Below are 20,019 nucleotides of genomic sequence, written 5' to 3' on the forward strand. Positions count from 1 at the left end.
TACCCCATCGGGATTATTCTTTCGTGGTGCGCCGTCTTTTTTGTCTGAAAGTGTATTTTGTCTTGCGTGTATAACAATAATTACTTCTGTGGTCGACCTTTAAGCGTCCTCATCCCTTATGATTCGTGAGAGGATGAGGACGTAACGCGTGAAAGGACAGTTACAGCATCGAAAGAGCTGAGTCGTGTAGCGCACAGAGGCAAGAGATTACGGAAGACGTGTGAATGACCGCATGTTTGGCATTTCTTTCCACATACTCGTAGTCGTTGTAGTGGAAAGCTCCTATCGTAAACATCAGCAACCGGAGATGGCGGCGACAGCTCAAGGCTCGCAAGAGATTATAAAATGCTCCACACGGGAGTCGCCGTTGCTAATCAAACAGCCGCCAGGCAGCTCTGCAGTTGCACCAGGGACGTCGACCGGCTTGGGAGACGCAGCCGCCGAAATCAAGGGTCTTGCTGCACCGCTCTCATCGCCACCCTGCCAACATTTCCTTTCAGAATCAGGCACCGAGGTAAGGACCATTCTGCAAAGGCAGCCCGTGGTCAAGTAACCTGTAACATAAATTATTTTACAAGCAAGGCATCCGCAGGTGGTGAAAGTTGCGATGAATGAAAACACCGCTGCTAGCTCGTAAACTTGTTTTAAATTACCATACAACCTGGTTACGGGCGCATATTCAGCTTTAAGTTACATATCCAAGGATTGAAATATCATTATAAACCGTACTGCAATTTTTGTGCGGTTGTAGTTGTAGTTAATTGTTCCATTAATCCATCATAAGGTGAACCCAAGTCCTTAGTTAAGCCGTTTCCATTCTGAGAATATTGTCTTTGTCAAAACAATAAATAAAAGTGATCGAACGAAAGATAACTCAGAAATTGAGAATGAGTTTAATGCAATATCTTCTAAAATTGTTGCCGGGTACATAGAATCGATATGCTGCCCATTCACTGTGTGTGCCAGTGTCTGTAAGAAAATGGATCTGTACTGTAAGCTAAAAATAACTTTCAAAAATTTATCTAATACTATAGTTAACGATGGACATAGCGCAAGACAGTGGTGACAATTGCCTAGGAAAGAACAAAATGAGGAAACTGAATGTACGAATTATGACTGATTCATTTTAAGATCTATTGATGGTAAATTGTTTCAACACAAGGAACTGATTGTGCAGTCGGACAAAACTAAAACAGCAGCAGTAATTTCAGAAGCTGATGATATACGTAAAGCACCAAAACATTTCTAACTGTATAACATTACAAAAAGTAAACTTTTTCCTAGCAAATTTTTAAAAAATGTGTTACATATGCATTTGAGTACATCTACATTACGGAGAAGAGTAAACTTTCACAAAGCCTACCCGTTACGCCGAATAGTTATCGCAATTTGGGGAGGTGGGCTATTAGACTGAAAGGTCACTTGCCAGCTGTTGCTGCCTTCGGATTTCTGTAAATGACGTTTTTCCGGAAAACTGATGTTATATAGCCAGTCTCATGCACTCTACACGCCAACGTGAATAATTGTTTTATTGCCACTTTCCTCAAAGATTTCAGAAATTCTGAGACCGGCCGCTGTGCCGAGCGGTTCTAGGGGCTTCAGTCCGTAATTGCTATGGTCGCAGATTCGAAGCCTGCCTCAGGCATGGATGTGTGTGTTGTCCATAGGCTAGTTAGGTTTAAGTAGTTCTAAGTTCTAGGGGAGTGATGACCTCAGATGTTAAGTCCCATAGAGTTCAGAGCCATTTAGAAATTCTGATGCAGTGTTATCTGTTTCTTCTGCCATATTTGCCTTTAAGTCTTCCAGTGTCTCATGAACCGTGTCGAATATGTTGTTGACAGCAGGCATGACCAGCCTGTGAATGAGCTCATTTACCTGGATGGAACGTTTAATGGGCCGGCAGGAAGCACACCTATGTGGCCCTCGTGCTGGAATAAGCAGCTAACATGCATCTACTGTTTACCGATATCAAGTTACTCCAGATATGCTGTTTTCTACAGTAATCTGGTCTGGTTATGTAGAGCAGAACATTAATATACATATTTCTTTCATAATTTTTGCCAAAAAATATTCCATTTATCGAAAAGTAATTTCCATTTTACGTAAGAATAACGTAGTTTTGGGGAATTCATTAGTCTTTCTGAAAAAAAAAAACTTACGAAGGGTGATATACATTCGGTACATTCAAGTTATTTTATCCGAAATGCAGTGATGACAGGATGCTAATTTACATTAACATTCCATCGTTCACATACCTCTTCACAACGTGTCCCTCCTCCCCCTAGTTCCTCACGCACTCTGCATCTTCCACTTCACACTGTCTCCCTCTTCTACCTACCTTTCACATCCAATTTCATTTTCATCTACTCTTTTCTGTCCATTTACTTATCCCTTCTCTGTCCATCTCCTCTCCCTCACTGTCTCTATCCATCGCCTCCTCACCGTCTTTGTCAATCTCCTTCAGCACCCATTCTCTGTTCATCTCCTGTACCTCGTGTCATCCTCTTCCTCCTATGAATCTCCTCTACTTCTTCTCTCTATCCAAATTTTCATCTCCCTCTTTCTGGTATCTCTTCATTCCTTAGTCACCTGTCTCTCACTCCTTCGCACGTGAGTTGCGTATACGCATAAAACCTTCTCGAGGCGCCATAGAAACGGTAACTAGGTAACGAAACACAAAGACGTTCCGGAAGCAAAGGTATCGATATGAATGTGGGCGTTACTCAATCATAATATCTAAGGAATTGCATTCCAGATTAATAGCATCTGAAAAGCTTTCATACAGAAATGCAGAAATGCCAGCGTCATGATATTAATTTCTAGAACTATAAACTCTCATAATTTCGATAACATCACAATTTACACAATATCAAACCGAATTGTGCACTCAGCATTACCATTATTCCACAAAGTACTATGCGAGCATTAAAATGACAGGAATGCTCGTTGTTTCACTCGTTTTCGCCTATATCTGGAAAACCAGTCTTTGCGTAATTTTTCTCTCATGAAATGCTGTTTCCCTTTCTGACCTTCCATTTTAAATTTCCTATGGTTTATCGATTCTAGCTGAAGTCTCATGAACCGTGTCGAATATATTGTTGACATTACACATAGCCAGCCTGTGAATGAGCCCATTTGGATGGAACGTTTAGTGGCCTGGCCGAAACCACAACTATTTGGCCTGGTGCAGCTAAAATGCATCTACTGTATACTGATATCAAGTTACTCCAGATATGCTGTTTGCCACAGTATTCTGGTCTGGTTGTGTACAGCAGAATGTTAATATCCATATTTATTTTATAATTATTGCCAAGAAAATGTTCAATTAACTGAAAACTGGTTTCCATTTTACGTAAGAATAATGTACTTTTACGGATTTTATTAGTTTGTCTAAAAAAAAATCTTACGAAGGGTGTTATACATTCGGTAGATTCAGGTTAAAGCTACTTTTATCTGAAACGCAGTGATAACAGGATGCTAATTTACATTAACATTCCCTATTCCATATGCCTCTTCACAACATGTTCCTCCTCCCCCTACTTCCTCACGCACTCTGCGTCTCCCACCTCACACTGTTTCCCTCTTCAATCTTCCTTTCACATCCCCTTCCATTTTCATCTACTCTTTTCTATCCATCTATGTATCCCTTCTCTGTCCCTCTTCTCTTCCTCACTGTCTCTATCCATCGCCTCCTCATTCTCTCTGTCAATCTCCTTCACCACCCATCTCCTGTACCCCATGCCCTCCTCTTCCTCCTGTCAATCTCCTCTACTCCTTCTCTCTGTCCAGATCTGCATCCCCCTCTTTCCGCCTATCTCCTAACTTCTACTACTGTAACTCCTCCTCCCCTATCTCTGTCCACTTTCATCTCCCTCTGTCCAAATGCTCTTACCGCTCTCTAATTCCTTCCACCCCCATCTCTTTCTGTCCATTTCCTCTTACTCAGTCTCAGTCTGTCCATCTTGTTGTCCCCTCTCTCTGTCCATCTCATCTTCTCCACAAGTCCACCTTCTCTTATGGTACCCAAGCCCAGTAGGTGTTAGGTGGTTTTTACCCCCCCCCTCCCCACAGCAGTATTTATAAACTATGCACCAAATTTGGTTGAAATACATCCAGTGCTTTAGGAGGAAGAGTGGAGCATACATAAATACATGTGTCCTCGGGGTCTTTCGCAGCACTATGCTGAACACGCTCGCACACACACACACACACACACACACACACACACACACACACACAAACATCAATTAATTTTATGTACATATGCAGGGTGTCCAACCAAACATTCGTTTGATGTCTCAGCAGATGTCCCTGATGTCTCGGAAGATCTTTGCAATTTCGTGTTCGTACTGTGTAGCTGGAATCAGTGCAAACAAATATTGCTCAACATGTCTTTTCATGTAACGCATAATGCGGACGGAAAGCATCTGATTGTTTCTCATTATGAAAAGAAAAATGGTTTTCCAGATGCTTTTGCCTCCCTATTCGAAAGAGCTGTCCCAAATGGGTCCTGTGCGTCCTTTGTTTTATTTATATGTAAGGACAGTAAAACGCGGAGAAGAACATCCAGAACTCCAGCAACGACAGAGCAGGCTGCCGCAACACAGCAGTGATGCTCATTAGTTGTTTGAATACTGGATATTCTTCATGTTTTAATACCCCTGTTAATCTCAGTAAAAAGAATATCGCACTACACTAATTTGGAATCGCTCTATCAAATAGGCAATCACACTTCCACTTTTAAAAAAGTTTTGTTCCTAACAGAAAGGAAAGCAACGCTTTCGGTCAACGTTGGGCGTCGCGTAAAAGACATGATGAGCACTATATGGCTGTGCTGACTAAAGCTGCAAATTGCAAACCCTCTTAGAAGGGATACCCCTTATACGTATAGGTAAAGGCTATTATACATTTGATCAAGGAAATATCATTCGTCTAATATTAGGTCTACAATGCTAATTTAGGTGTACGATAATAAATAGGAAAATAAGGTACCATGGCTATACAATTATTTACGGCATCAAGCACTCATGTAAATACCTCAAAGTTCAAGAACAGAAAATTGGAATAGTAAAACAATTCAAATATCTCGGAGAATGGATTACTTGGAATGCTGGGGAAAGCAAAGCAATGGAATCCAGAAAAAATAAACTTGAATTGGCCTTCCAACTAACAAAAAATACATACAACAAAAAATCCCTTTCATGGGGGTCCAAAATTACACATTACAAGACAGTGATTAAGCCAGAAGCACTGTATGCAGCAAAAACACTTAACATGAATTTCAAAGGCCAAATGTAGAAACCTGAGGTAAAGGAAAAGAAAAATTTTAAGAAAAATCATTGGGCCAAAATTTCAAGACAATAAGATTATATACATCAAAAATGAAACTCTCTACAAGAAAATTGAAAAAGGAGAATAAATTTTTATGGTCATCTTCTCAGAATGAATTCCAACAGATTAACTAAACAAATCTTTGACTCCTTCCGTAACCGAAAAACGAACCCCAACTGGTTTAAAGAAACTGAGAAAGACCTAGTGGAATTAAATATTTCAGAAAATTCACTTATTGATCGAACTGCTAAATTAATTACTAAACATAAAAACATAAGGTTCCAAGACAAATCCACACAAAAGTCCAAATCCTTCATCTCGGAAGAAGAGAGGAGAAGAAGATCAGAAAGAATGAAGAAATACTGGGCCCTAAGAAAAGAACAACGCACAAAGAAATGATTGATCCAGCGTACCCCAAAGAGGGTGAAACGAAAGAAGAAGAAGATATCAGTTATTTATTGCTAGTAATATCATATATAATATACTTTATTCAGCTTTCCAGTTACCAAAAACAAACCTTTTTCTATTTTTCAGTTTTTTAAAATTTCCGTTTAAATTTTTTATCTCATATCGTGTTTTTATCGTAAAACTTAAATTATATGAGTGATCTTGTTCAACGTTGTAGGAGTTATGGTAAAACATGTATTATGTTTAATATTATTGTCTCAACTATTGAATTCACGTTTTTTGCGTTTTTCTTTCATGATGCAATAAGATTTTATCACGTAATAAAACATTTTCAGGCAGACTAACAGAGAAAAAGAACTGATCGAAGATAGTACCTAAAATGCTGAAACGTGTATAGATGTAAGATAAATAAATTATTGTACCTTGATATAGGAGGCTAGTCTCAATTTTTCTTTGCAGATGCAGAAGGAAGACTATATCCAAAAGATGATTATTAAACTCAAATGCAGTAGTTGTGGAAGGTAGCTACTACGTTTATCATATACCGTGATAATGTTTTCAGGTATATGCTACAAGATCCAGACGTCTGTGACAGCAATATGACATTCAACGCAACTGTCGATTCGACGCAACACATGCTGTTCGGATGGGTGGACCACCTGTCGTTCGCACTCATGCTGGGCCTTTCCGCAGCCATCGGTATTTATTTTGGAGTGTTCGGTCGCGCCAAGAACACCGCCCAAGTGGACTACCTGCACGGCGGCAAACGCATGAGAGCATTTCCAGTCGCAGTGTCACAAGTCTCTAGGTGAGAGACGTTTCGATGTATGAGAAATTTATCCCATCCTTCTACACACCATCCTCCTGTTCGCAACTGCTGTCGTCACCGTTGAAGTCTTCTGGCAACTTCCGCAGTATCGTCTTCGGATCCAGACCAGAAAATTATAGCAGTCAGCTGTGTGACGACGAAGAGGAGCGACAGCAGAAGCTGGTTCCTTATTTTCTGTTTACCACTAATTCTTAGATAAGCTTCCATTGTTCATGTTAATGGAACAAAACACGGGTTGTTCAGAAAATGTCGATACCAACTTCTAGGACTTCTAGAGGGAGTGCGTAGATAATTTGAAACTTCCTGGTACGTTAAAACTGTGTGTCCTACCAGAACTCGAACTCGGGACCTTTGCCTGCCGCGGGCAAGTATTCTACCGACTGAGCTACCCAAGCACGATTCACGACCCCTCCTCACAGCTTTAGTTCCGCCGGTACCTCGTCTCCTATCTTCCAAACTGCACAGAAGCTCTCCTGCGAAACTTGTAGAAGTAGCACTCCTGCAAGAAAGGATATTGCTGAGACATGGCTTATGTTGGGAATGTAGGAGGAGGGCGTAGGTTACCTTCAATCAGAAAGATTTCCAACAGTTAGTAATAAAATATTTATTACACATGAAGAAATACTCAAATGATGTTTCCTCTAGTGAAATGTCCAACATAATTAGACCTTGAAATTATCACAAGTCCTCCAAAATACTGAAGTCCTGTTGGTGTTCCTCTGAGTGATGCCTACATAGGGTCCAGAGCTGGCCTACGATGTTCACGGAGCCCAAGTCTCTGAGACGCCGGACGAACACTTCAGCTTGTAGACTCGGGATACTGAAGAGATCTGTCCGCATTACATCAGGGCTACCGTGTTTAACGGGGCACCGACCATTCATTATCCACACACGTGACGCGCATAGGTTGGCAGTTGCGGCCTCTGTCGTACCTCGATATAATTTGAACTGACAATCCATACATCTCTTATGCCATGAGTGTTTCGGGCGTGGCTTATCGATAAAAGGGTTCAAATGTGTGTGAAGTGCTAAGGGATCAAACTGCTCTGCACATTGGTCCCTAGACTTAAACTCGACTTAAACTTGAACTTACTTATGCTAAGAACACCACATATACACCCACGCCCGAGGGAGGACTCGAACCTCTGGCGGTAGGGGCCACGCAATCCTGACATGGCGCCTCAAAAAACGCGACCTCTCCGAGCGGCAGCTTATCAACTGTGGTGCGGTACTCCCTGGTGACGTCAGTATCGTCACCACTGATTAGCCACAGACTGGCGGTTGTTTCCAGAGTGCAGCGCGGTATATGCACATATTAAACTTCCTGGCAGATTAAAACTGTGTGCTGGATCGAGACTCGAACTCGAGATCTTTGCCTTTCGCGGGAATATGCCCTACCGACTGAGCTACCCAAGCACGACTCACGACCCGTCGACGCAGCTTTAGTTCCGCCAGTACCTCGCCTCCTACCCTCCAAATTTCGCAGGAGCTCTCCTGCGAAACTTGCAAAACCGGTGCTCCTGTAAGAAAGGATATTGCGGAGACATGGCTTAGCAACAGCTTGAGGAATGTTTCCAGAACGACACTTCCACTCTGCAGCGGTGTGTGCGCTGATACGCACTTGTCATATCAGCACACACTCCGCTGCAGACTGAAAATTTGACTATGGAGTACATAATATTCTGATTAGGCACTCATGTCAGGAAACGTACCGTTTCCCTTCTGCGGCGTTTCGGTTCGGATGTTTAACGCATCCACTTCTGCTTGAGGAATTGAATTAGGTATGACGCAGTATAGTTAATAGGCAACAATTCGAAGGAAAACATGGCGGAAAATCACTGAAGCACATTTGTATTTGTTAACACTTTAACATTTCGTGTTTATCCTAAAACAGAAAATAATCCAAAATACTGTATATACATAACAGTACTGATGCATGACAACATCAAGTGACCGTCTGACGTAGTCATCGTCATTCTGTTTTCCCTATAGCATACCAGGACAAGCAACTCTTCCCTCAGCAGAAGTGGACGCGTTACACATCTGAATTAAAACCGTCATAGTACATAAACAGTACGTTTCCGGACGTGACTTCATATTCAAAATATTATGTACTCACTCTCCCCTAATGCTCCTAGAAGTTTGTAACGGGAACTTCGGAACACCATCTATTACGCAGGCTAGCAAGTAAAACACTTTACTAGCATTATTCGTGATTCAGTGAGTACTTCCTCTTATTTTCAGTATTGGGATCATGTACAGATGTGGTTTCATTCTTTTTTTATGAAGCCATTGCTTCAAGATGACTTATTCAACATCCACGAGGAGCACCTCACTTAGGATCTTCGGAAGTGGAAGTATTATATATATTTTTTGTTAAGATGTGTTGCGTATTTTTATTTTTTGACACGTTTTGCGTCCTTGAGTATTTCTTCACTACACATGTATGTCTCACCTAAACTTTTCAGTCATTATTAGTTTATGGGTCAGTAAATTTTGAAACTTAGTTTCATATTTGTGTACATAACAGACCGATGCGTTGAACATCACTTTCATATTTATGATATTTTTTCTTTCATGCATGTAAACCTGCGATTCACAGTCATACGTCTGGAACCACGCTAATGGGAGTGCCTGCAGAAGTATACCTATACGGCAGCGTCTACGGATGGGTTTGCTTATCAGTCACCATTTTCGCACTCATCACCAACTACGTGTTTCTTCCTGTTTTCTTCGATTTGCAGCTCACATCAACTTATGAGGTGAATTCCAAAACAACTGTAGTCGTATCAGGATTTAATTTATCATTGGACAAAATGACAAATAGCTATAAATAATGCTATCATACCGTCTGTTGCCTTTACCGTCCGTAAATTACGACTATGGCATTGTTTAAAGCAACTAGCGTAAGGAACATACTTCATCATTTGCTTTACAGTTCCACAGTACCTATACCAATCACAACAAGAACGATGTAAAACTGTGATGCATGTACTTTTGACAGTGCCTTGGTTAAAAATAATCGGTTTTATACTAGTCTGTGGCGGCCTAGATTAACGTAGATGTTATCTTAAGCTATTTAATTAATTAATTTAGTAATGTATATTAATGACGTAATCATGTGCATCTTTTGTAAAGAATGAGACTAAACATACGTCAGAGCCTGTTTTTATTGTCCGTTGATTATATGTATTTGGTGAAATATTTTTAAAGTGCTAATATTTTTATTACGGTTATCGCAGGTACCAGTATATAGCATTTATGAAAGCAGCTACAAGCCATTTAACAATAGAAACTGAGAAGTGAAAGATTACTTTATCATATTCTAAACATAACTTTACAAAATTTGGTAGGTTTCCTAGAAAAAGTATATTGCAATTCGATTTAAATCGCGTATATCACTAAAACTTCTCAGGAGCGTTTTCCGAGATACACTACTGGCCATTAAAATTGCTACACCAAGATGAAATGCAGATGATAAACGGGTATTCATTGGAAAAATATATTATACTAGAACTGACATGTGATTACATTTTCACACATGCCCATGCAGCTTCAACACGATAGCACAGTTCGTCAAGAGTAGTGACTGGCGTATTGTGACGAGCCAGTTGCTCGGCCACCATTGACAAGACGTTTCCAGTTCGAGAGAGATCTGGAGAACGTGCTGGCCAGGGCAGCAGTCGAACAATTTCTGTATCCTGAAAGGCCCGTACAGGACCTGCAACATGCGGTCGTGCATTATCCTGATGAAATGTAGGGTTTCGCAGGGATCGAATGAAGGGTAGAGCAACGGGCCGTAACACATCTGAAATGTAACGTTCACTGTTCAAAGTGCCGTCAATGCGAACAAGAGGTGACAGAGACGTGTAACCAATGGCACTCCATACCATCACGCCGGGTGATACGCCAGTATGGCGATGACGAATACACGCTTCCAATGTACGTTCACCGCGATGTTGCCGAACACGGATGCGACCATCGTGATGCTGCAAACAGAACCTGGATTAATCCGAAAAAAAATGAGGTTTTGCCATTCGTGCATCCACGTTCGTCGTTGAGTACACCATCGCAGGCGCCCCTGTCTGTGATGCAGCGTCAAGGGTAACCGCAGCCATGGTCTCCGAGCTGATAGTCCATGCTGCTGCAAATGTCGTCGAACTGTTCGTGCAGATGGTTGTTGTCTTGAAAACGTCCCTATCTGTTGACTCAGGGATCGAGACGTGGCTGCACGATCCGTTACAGCCATGCGGATAAGATGCCTGTCATCTCCACTGCTAGTGATACGAGGCCGTTGGGATCCAGCACGGCGTCCCGTATTACCCTCCTGAACCCACCGATTACATATTCTGCTAACAGTCATTGCATCTCGACCAACTCGAGCAGCAATGTCGCGATACGATAAATCGCAATCGCGATAGGCTACAATCCGACCTTTATCAAAATCGGAAACGTGATGGTACGCATTTCTCCTCTTTACCCGGGCATCACAACAACTTTTCACCAGGCAACGCCGGTCAACTGCTGTCTGTGTATGAGAAATCGGTTGGAAACTTTCCTCATGTCAGCACGTTGTAGGTGTCGCCAAGGCCCTATACAACTTTGCTCACCCGATAGGAGCTCACATAACTTCATTTGGCCGTTGTTCCTTACCCAACCTACAGCCAGAGATCGCACCTTCTGTTTGTTTGGCTCAATGAAGGCTACACCCCGCGTGACGCAGTACGTGAATGATGGGGAGGTCATGCATGCAGCAGGAAGTTGGCACCGACGTCGACCAGTACAGAGGTTCCACTGCGGACTTACGAGCCAACCCAGTATGATGACGTGGAGGCCTTCACACTGAAATGAGAGTATTTTGAAAAATAGGGCTTTGTAGCAAAAAGAGTAGGGAATAGTATGTTATAGTGGAATCCTAAGGAAGCCAACAGGCTTACAGAAGAAAATCTATTGCATTACTTATCGAACGCCCCTTGGACTTTCGAAACGCATCTAGCTAATTCACTGGTGCCCTCTGAGGCCTCTAATATCGCTTGTCATATGCCAGTTCTCTAAGTAGTGCCAGACTGATGTCATAACTCAAACCCAGAAACGCAACACATAAGCAGTTACACACCAGTATTCGTAAAATATGTGGGTATAGTTTACAGGCACATGGGAATACTTTCAGTTTTTGGAATTCACTCTTTATCGGCAGAAATTGAAAAAAAAAAGTAAAATAAAAAATTAGGAGGTAGCAACTCGTGAATCAGCAGTAAGCCCCGACGCAGGTGGAACAAATGTTGAAAGAGAAGAAATTGAAAGCAGAAGAATAAGAACAGCAAACGCTTGCAAGAGCAAGGCCCGACTTACAGAGGAACGTGTGCTTCTGTTGCAGTACTTGGAGCGCCGCTTCAGCCGTACCATTCGCTTATTTGCATCTGGGTTCTTCACGCTCAATCTGGTGCTTCACATGCCTTTGTACGTGTACATGCCTGCTATCGCACTAAGCCAAGGTTGGTTTTGACTCTGAAGCTAACGACAATGTCTAGTAGTAAAACATCGATCTACGTTTTCTTTTAGAAAATGTAGCATTGCCTCAGCATAAAGCAGCTACATAAAGCATGTTGTAACGTGTGAGATATATTTTGTTGCTCGGCAGCCTAGTTTTTTGTTGTATGAATAAAATAGCGTATTGAACGGCACGGTGAAATCCCTTGTTAGTATTGCAAGCGTACTGCGTGCATTCCTGACTAGACAGTAGTAGAACTGTCCGCTGCCACCGCCATATTAATAGAATCTTTTTTTTTTTTTTTACAGTGTCTGGGATCAGTGTCCACTGGATCACTCCTCTGGTTTGTACCGTCTGCGTTTTCTACACTATGCTGGTAAGTGAGTAAAGCACGGTGACCTTAAGCCTTATACATTAGTAGTAAAACCTTACATTGTGGTGGAGAAGTCGGTGGTCGTTGTCTAAATTATTAAAAAAATTGATGTAAAATATTTTTATGTATAGAACGCAATTTTCAGTAAATAATTACAGCACAATGACCAGTTTCGGTTGTTTTCTACAACTATCTTGAGGTCGTTGAAATTGTAGAAAGCGATGCACAAGCAATAGAAAACATCACCAGTAACTGTAGTCATGCACTGAAATGCATTTGTATTGCACATGCCGAAGATTATGGCAAATGTAGTTGAAAATATCATCATGAGAGAGCTGGTTTGTATACCATAATCTCCCAAGATGATGGGAATAAATGTTGTTGTTGTTGTGGTCCTGAGACTGGTTTGATGCAGCTCTCCATGCTACTCTATCCTGTGCAAGCTCCTTCATCTCCCAGTACCTACGGCAACATACATCCTTCTGAATCTGCTTAGTGTATTCATCTCTTGGTCTCCCCCTACGATTTTTACCCTCCACGCTGCCCTCTAATACTAAATTGGTGATCCCTTGATGCCTCAGAACATGTCATACCAACCGATCCCTTCTTCTGGTGAAGTTGTGCTACAAACTTCTCTTCTCCCCAATCCTATTCAATACTTTCTCATTAGCTATGTGATCTACCCATCTAATCTTCAGCATTCTTCTGTAGCACCACATTTCGAAAGCTTCTATTCTCTTCTTGTCCAAACTATTTACCGTCCATGTTTCACTTCCATACATGGCTACACTCCATACAAATACCTTCAGAAATGACTTCCTGACACTTAAATCTATACTCGATGTTAACAAATTTTTCTTCTTCAGAAACGCTTTCCTTGCCATTGCCAGTCTACATTTTATATCCTCTCTACTTCGACCATCATCAGTTATTTTGCCCCCCAAATAGCAAAACTCCTTTACTACTTTAAGTGTCTCATTTCCTAATCTAATACCCTCAACATCACCCAACTTAATTCGACTACATTCCATTATCCTCGTTTTGCTTTTGTTGATGTTCATCTTATATCATCCCTTCAAGACACCATCCATTCCGTTCAACTGCTCTTCCAAGTCCTTTGCTGTCTCTGACAGAATTACAATGTCATCGGCGAACCTCAAAGTTTTTATTTCTCCTCCATAGATTTTAATACCTACTCCGAAGTTTCCTTTTGTTTCCTTTACTGCTTGCTCAATATACAGATTGAATAACATCGGGGAGAGGCTACAACCCTGTCTCACTCCCTTCCCAACCACTGCTTCCCTTTCATGCCCCTCGACTCTTATAACTGCCATCTGGTTTCTGTACAAATTGTAAATAGCGTTCCGCTCCCTGTATTTTATCCCTGCCACCTTTAGAATTTGAAAGAGAGTATTCCAGTCAACATTGTCAAAAGCTTTCTCTAAGTCTACAAATGCTAGAAACGTAGGTTTGTCTTTCCTTAATCTTTCTTCTAAGATAAGTCGTAAGGTCAGTATTGCCTCACGTGTTCCAGTATTTCTGCGGAATCCAAACTGATCTTCCCCGAGGTCGGCTTCTACTTGTTTTCCATTCGTCTGTAAAGAATTCGTGTTATTATTTTGCAGCTGTGGCTTATTAAACTGACTGTTCGGTAATTTTCACATCTGTCAACACCTGCTTTCTTTGGGATTGGAATTATTATATTCTTCTCGAAGTCTGAGGGCATTTCGCCTGTTTCATATATCTTGCTCACCAGATGGTAGAGTTTTGACAGGACTGGCTCTCCCAAGGCCGTCAGTAGTTCCAATGGAATGTTGTCTACTCCGGGGGCCTTGTTTGGACTCAGGTCTTTCAGTGCTCTGTCATACTCTTCACGCAGTATCGTATCTCCCATTTCATCTTCATCTACATCCTTTTCCATTTCCATAATATTGTCCTCAAGTACATCGCCCTTGTATAGTCGCTCTGTATACTCCTTCCACCTTTCTGATTTCCCTTCTTTGCTTAGAACTGGGTTTCCATCTGAGCTCTTGATGTTCATAAAAGTGGTTCTCTTATCTCCAAAGGTCTCTTTAATTTTTCTGTAGGCAGTATCTATCTTACCCCTAGTGAGATAAGCCTCTACATCCTTACATTTGTCCTCTAGCCATCCCTGCTTAGCCATTTTGCACTTCCTGTCGATCTCATTTTTGAGACGTTTGTATTCCCTTTTGCCTGCTTCATTTACTGCATTTTTATATTTTCTCCTATCATCAATTAAATTCAATATTTCTTCTGTTACCCAAGGATTTCTACTAGCCCTCGTGTTTTTACCTACTTGATCCTCTGCTGCCTTCACTACTTCATCCCTCAAAGCTACCCATTCTTCTTCTACTGTATTTCTTTCCCCCATTCCTGTCAATTGTTCCCTTATGCTCTCCCTGAAACTCTGTACAACCTCTGGTTCTTTCTGTTTATCCAGGTCCCATCTCCTTAAATTCCCACCTTTTTGCAGTTTCTTCAGTTTTAATCTACAGGTCATAACCAACAGATTGTGGTCAGAGTCCACATCTGCCCTTGGAAATGTCTTACAATTTAAAACCTGGTCCCTAAATCTTTGTCTTACCATTACATAATCTATCTGATACCTTTTAGTATCTCCAGGGTTCTTCCATGTATACAACCTTCTATCATGATTCTTAAACCAAGTGTTAGCTATGATTAAGTTGTGCTCTGTGCATAATTCTACCAGTCGGCTTCCTCTTTCATTTCTTAGCCCCAATCCATATTCACCTACTACGTTTCCTTCTCTCCCTTTTCCTACACTCGAATTCCAGTCACCCATGACTATTAAGTTTTCGTCTCCCTTCACTATCTGAATAATTTCTTTTATTTCATCATACTTTTCTTCAATTTCTTCCTCATCTGCAGAGCTAGTTGTCATATAAACTTGTACTACTGTAGTAGGTGTAGGCTTCGTATCTATCTTGGCCACAATAATGCGTTCACTATGCTGTTTGTAGTAGCTTACCCGCATTCCTATTTTCCTATTCATTATTAAACCTACTCCTGCATTACCCCTATTTGACTTTGTGATGGGAATAAATAATGAGCAATAATCCGTTCAATTGACTCTGAGCCCTATGGGACTTAACATCTGAGGTCATCAGTCCCCTAGAACTTAGATCGTAGCGGTCGCGCGGTTTCGTACTGAAGCGCCTAGAACTTCTCAGCCACAGTGGCCGGCTAAAGAAGGAACATTGGCAGTTAAATTAGTAAAACTTGCATCACATGCCAGCGATTTTCAATTACACAGCTGGTGCTAAGGTGAGAAGCCACATGCAACGAAAAAAAAAAAACTGTTCAGTGGCCTGGCGTACATACGAATGCTCTAGCGTAGCGTATAGAATAGTGAGCTTTTTAAAATGTGCAGAAGTCGAAGATTAAAAGTAAAATGCCACATGTATAACCTGACTGACAAGTCACGTCAAAAGTCAGTTTCATGCTGTGTACCGCTTTTTTACGATTTGAACAAACTGAAGATTGATGTGGAAGGGAACCGAAACTAATCATTGTGCTGCACCCGTACACTGAAAAATAAGGATTAATAATGAATCACCAGTTATCGTGTTTCACTTATTTTCAAAATGAATTTTGTGGATCGTGGAACTTCGTTCAAGAGTGTGATAGTGTGATTAGTAGGATCTACACTTTGATATCTATCTGTTGCATCCTGTACAATTTTAATACCTAAACGAAGAATTTAAAAATAGTCCAGTAATACCTGTCATAAATTTTTCGAGAACTAGATACAAAATATTGGAAGAGCAATAAGGAACTTCTGATCTGATCATTCTAATGCAGTCCTGGATGGTAAGTACAAATCGAAAACTAGTTATGTACACCTATGACATAATATTAGATCTCGAAGTCTATACTTCAGTCAGATATTAATTTTCTGCAAATATTTTGAGAAATGAGGGTCACTGATGAAATGGACTTCGATTAAAAATTGTGTCGAACATCATCACCATGAATTTAAAACACTATATATTTAGCGCTGTTGGTATCTTGAGAGTCATGGATGTGTAACTCTTGTAGCGTGTAAGTAATCAACTTGTTGTTAAAGTGGTAACCTACTTAAGTATAACCGATTGTAATTCGTTTAGAACACAACCAAACAGCCAGGCCCTGTGGCCGAGGGGTTCTAGGCGCTTCAGTCCGGCACCGCGTGACCACTGCTGTCGCAGGTTCGATTCCCGCCTCGGGCATGGATGTGTGTGATGTCCTTCGGTTAGTTAGGTTTAAGTAGTTCTAAGTCTAGGGGACTTATGACCTCAGATGTTAAGTCCCATAGTGCTTAGAGCCACTGAACCATTTGAACAACCAAACAGGTCGTGCACTACCTCAATTCCGTAAAGAGAGATTCAACTGGCCACATTATACTAGCCTCAACGAATCTTGCCATCACCGTACGACATTTGTACGCTAAAGATAATATATAGCATTGTAAGACGGTAATGTTATGCACGTTACAGCTTTAGTATATTCTACATACATTTTTCCATTTATATCGCCAGTGCTAAACTACATTCCGAGTGGAATACATTTAGCAACAGTTTAGAAGGTAAAAATTGCCCCTTAGTCCTAGAAGGTTGGAATTTCATGTGCGAAACAACTCTGAGAAATGAGCTAAAGACGTTGTTTACAAACAGCAAGTTTTATCGTGTTGTGACAACTTTGCTACAATTTTAGTATTACCTCAATTTCAATTCATATGTTCACCATATACGAGTAACAATGGTTGCTGTATATTACCTGAAAGTGTTTGAATGTCTGAGAAAGATTTCTGATTCATAACCAAGTAACTTATTTTTCTTCCCTTGCTTAAAGTAAACTTTTTTTTTTTGAGTCAACAGTCCTCTGACTGGCTTGCAGCCCGCCACTAATCCCTTTCCTGCCCCAAGCTCTTCATTTCGGAGTAACACTTACAAACTACGTCCTCAGTTACTTGCCAGTTGTATTAGGATTTCTCTCTTCATCTACAGTTTTGTACCCTCTAGTACCGTGGAAGCTATTCCCTGATTTCTTAATAGATGTCAAACCATCCTGTCCCTATTTATCGTCTGTGTTTTCCACGTGTTCCTTTGCTCACCGATCCTGCGGAGAACCTCCACACTTCTTACCTGTCTTGGTCCAACTAATTTTCAACGTTCTTCTGTAGCACCACATTTCAATCACTTCGATTCTCTTCTGTTCCTGTTTTCCCACAGTTCATGTTTCACTACCATACAATGCTGAGCTCCAAACATACACAGCCAGAAATTCCTTCCTACAACTAAGGAATATGTTTGGTATTAGCAGACTTCTCTTGTCCAGTAATGCCCTTTTCGCCAGAGTTAGTTTGCTTGCTATGTCAGCCTCGTTCCTTCCATCATGTTCTGTTTTCCTGCCTGGGTAGCAGAATTCCTTAATATCGTCTATCTCGTGGTGCCCAGTTCGGATGCTAACTTTCTCACAGTTCTTAATTGTGTACTTCTCAGTAACGTAAAGTACTCTAAAAACATAAACACCAGTGAAATGTTCAAAAAATGGGAAGAAAGGAAAATTAGGATTTAGCAACCATTTAGCATTAGACATGCTTGACATCTTGAGAGTTACAACGCTTGCTCGGATGGAATAAGTGTAGCGTTCGTTAACAGACTTTATAATACCAAGGAAAACATAGATCTGGGTAACGAGCTGGGTATTTAATCCACTCTAGTCGCGAATGTGAATCCAGTGCTTTAAAGATTATGTTACGCCGCTTGGTAATAAAACTTTAAGCGGTGGAACTATTCCGTTATTTAATCAAAGGTCATATTTGTTTTTGAATGAATGAGTATGTAAGTATGTCAGAAAGAGTACGAACACACAAAGCATACGAAAACCTGAAAGCGACACACTGAACTTGTTCACATCTTTTGATGTTTTGTTATCAAGAAATATGAAGCAACCATCTAGTAGGGAACTACTTTTTGATTCGCGTATTGCGCTAAAAAGTTGAACAAAAAGATTCTAATTGACATTACCAAATAGTTAAATACGAAATCATAGCCTTTCAAGGCCAAACATTGCCGTACACAAAAGTAACTGTCCTTCAAAATGAAGGTTATTTGACATATTCTAATAAAAGTATGATTATGTATGTCACTTTACAAATACTGTGGTATACGTGGTTGGTTAACGTTGCTGTTAACGTTGTGTTATAGTGGTGTCTGTTTTACCCTTTGTTTTAATCTTTATCCTCTTCATTTAAAATTTTTTACTAGTGTTACTTTTTGGATATGTTTGACACTGTAACATTTTTAAAAAGAAGGGAAAAAAATCAACATCTAGGGCGCAGTATTATAACATTTTGTCATAGCTTGCATCTATTTAAAGTACAAGATTGACCTTTACTTTCAATATATGTTGTTGTTGTTATTGTGGTCTTCAGTCCTGAGACTGGTTTGATGCAGCTCTCCATGCTACTCTATCCTGTGCAAGCTTCTTCATCTCCCAGTACCTACTGCAACCTACATCCTTCTGAATCTGCTTAGTGTATTCATCTCTTGGTCTCCCCCTATGATTTTTACCCTCCACGCTGCCCCCCAATACTAAATTGGTGATCCCTTGATGCCTCAGAACATGTCCTACCAACCGATCCCTTCTTCTGGTCAAGTTGTGCCACAAACTTCTTTTCTCCCCAATCCTATTCAATACTTCCTCATTAGTTATGTGATCTACCCATCTAATCATCAGCATTCTTCTGTAGCACCACATTTCAAAAGCTTCTATTCTCTTCTTGTCCAAACGATTTACCGTCCATGTTTCACTTCCATACATGGCTACACTTCATACAAATACTTTCAGAAATGACTTCCTGACACTTAAATCTATACTCGATGTTAACAAATTTCTCTTCTTCAGAAACGCTTTCCTTGCCATTGCCAGTCTACATTTTATATCCTCTCTACTTCGTCCATCATCAGTTATTTTGCTCCCCAAATAGCAAAACTCCTTTACTACTTTAAGCGTCTCATTTCCTAATCTAATTCCCTCAGCATCACCCGACTTAATTCGACTACATTCCATTATCCTCGTTTTGCTTTTGTTGATGTTCATCTTATATCCTCCCTTCAAGACACCATCCATTCCGTTCAACTGCGCTTCCAAGTCCTTTGCTGTCTCTGACAGAATTACAATGTCATCGGCGAACCTCAAAGTTTTTATTTCTTCTCCATATATTTTATGACACACCTATTTGGGAAGCGAATTTGTCAACTGTGCTCCAAGGACAAGAAGCTGTGTGTATTTTGAGGTGGCACTTTATATGAAGCTTTTCTAGCACACAGAAAAAATACACTCCTGGAAATGGAAAATAGAACACATTGACACCGGTGTGTCAGACCCACCATACTTGCTCCGGACACTGCGAGAGGGCTGTACAAGCAATGATCACACGCACGGCACAGCGGACACACCAAGAACCGCGGTGTTGGCCGTCGAATGGCGCTAGCTGCGCAGCATTTGTGCACCGCCGCCGTCAGTGTCAGCCAGTTTGCCGTGGCATACGGAGCTCCATCG

The 20,019-nt window shown here is 40.9% G+C and overlaps 1 protein-coding gene across 1 annotated transcript in view; it reads left to right on the plus strand.

The window, feature by feature from the left end:
• The first annotated feature begins 307 nt into the window (after positions 1-307).
• Positions 308-20,019, plus strand: part of LOC126188756 (sodium-coupled monocarboxylate transporter 1-like) — a 93,936-nt gene continuing 74,224 nt past the window's right edge. Inside the window, exons 1-4 of the mRNA XM_049930366.1 lie at positions 308-549; positions 6,302-6,539; positions 11,946-12,063; positions 12,368-12,435. Coding sequence (XP_049786323.1) covers positions 308-549; positions 6,302-6,539; positions 11,946-12,063; positions 12,368-12,435 — 666 coding nt within the window. The remainder of the gene's footprint in view (positions 550-6,301; positions 6,540-11,945; positions 12,064-12,367; positions 12,436-20,019) is intronic.

Source organism: Schistocerca cancellata, chromosome 5 (assembly GCF_023864275.1).
Source record: "Schistocerca cancellata isolate TAMUIC-IGC-003103 chromosome 5, iqSchCanc2.1, whole genome shotgun sequence".
Lineage (NCBI taxonomy): Eukaryota > Metazoa > Arthropoda > Insecta > Orthoptera > Acrididae > Schistocerca > Schistocerca cancellata.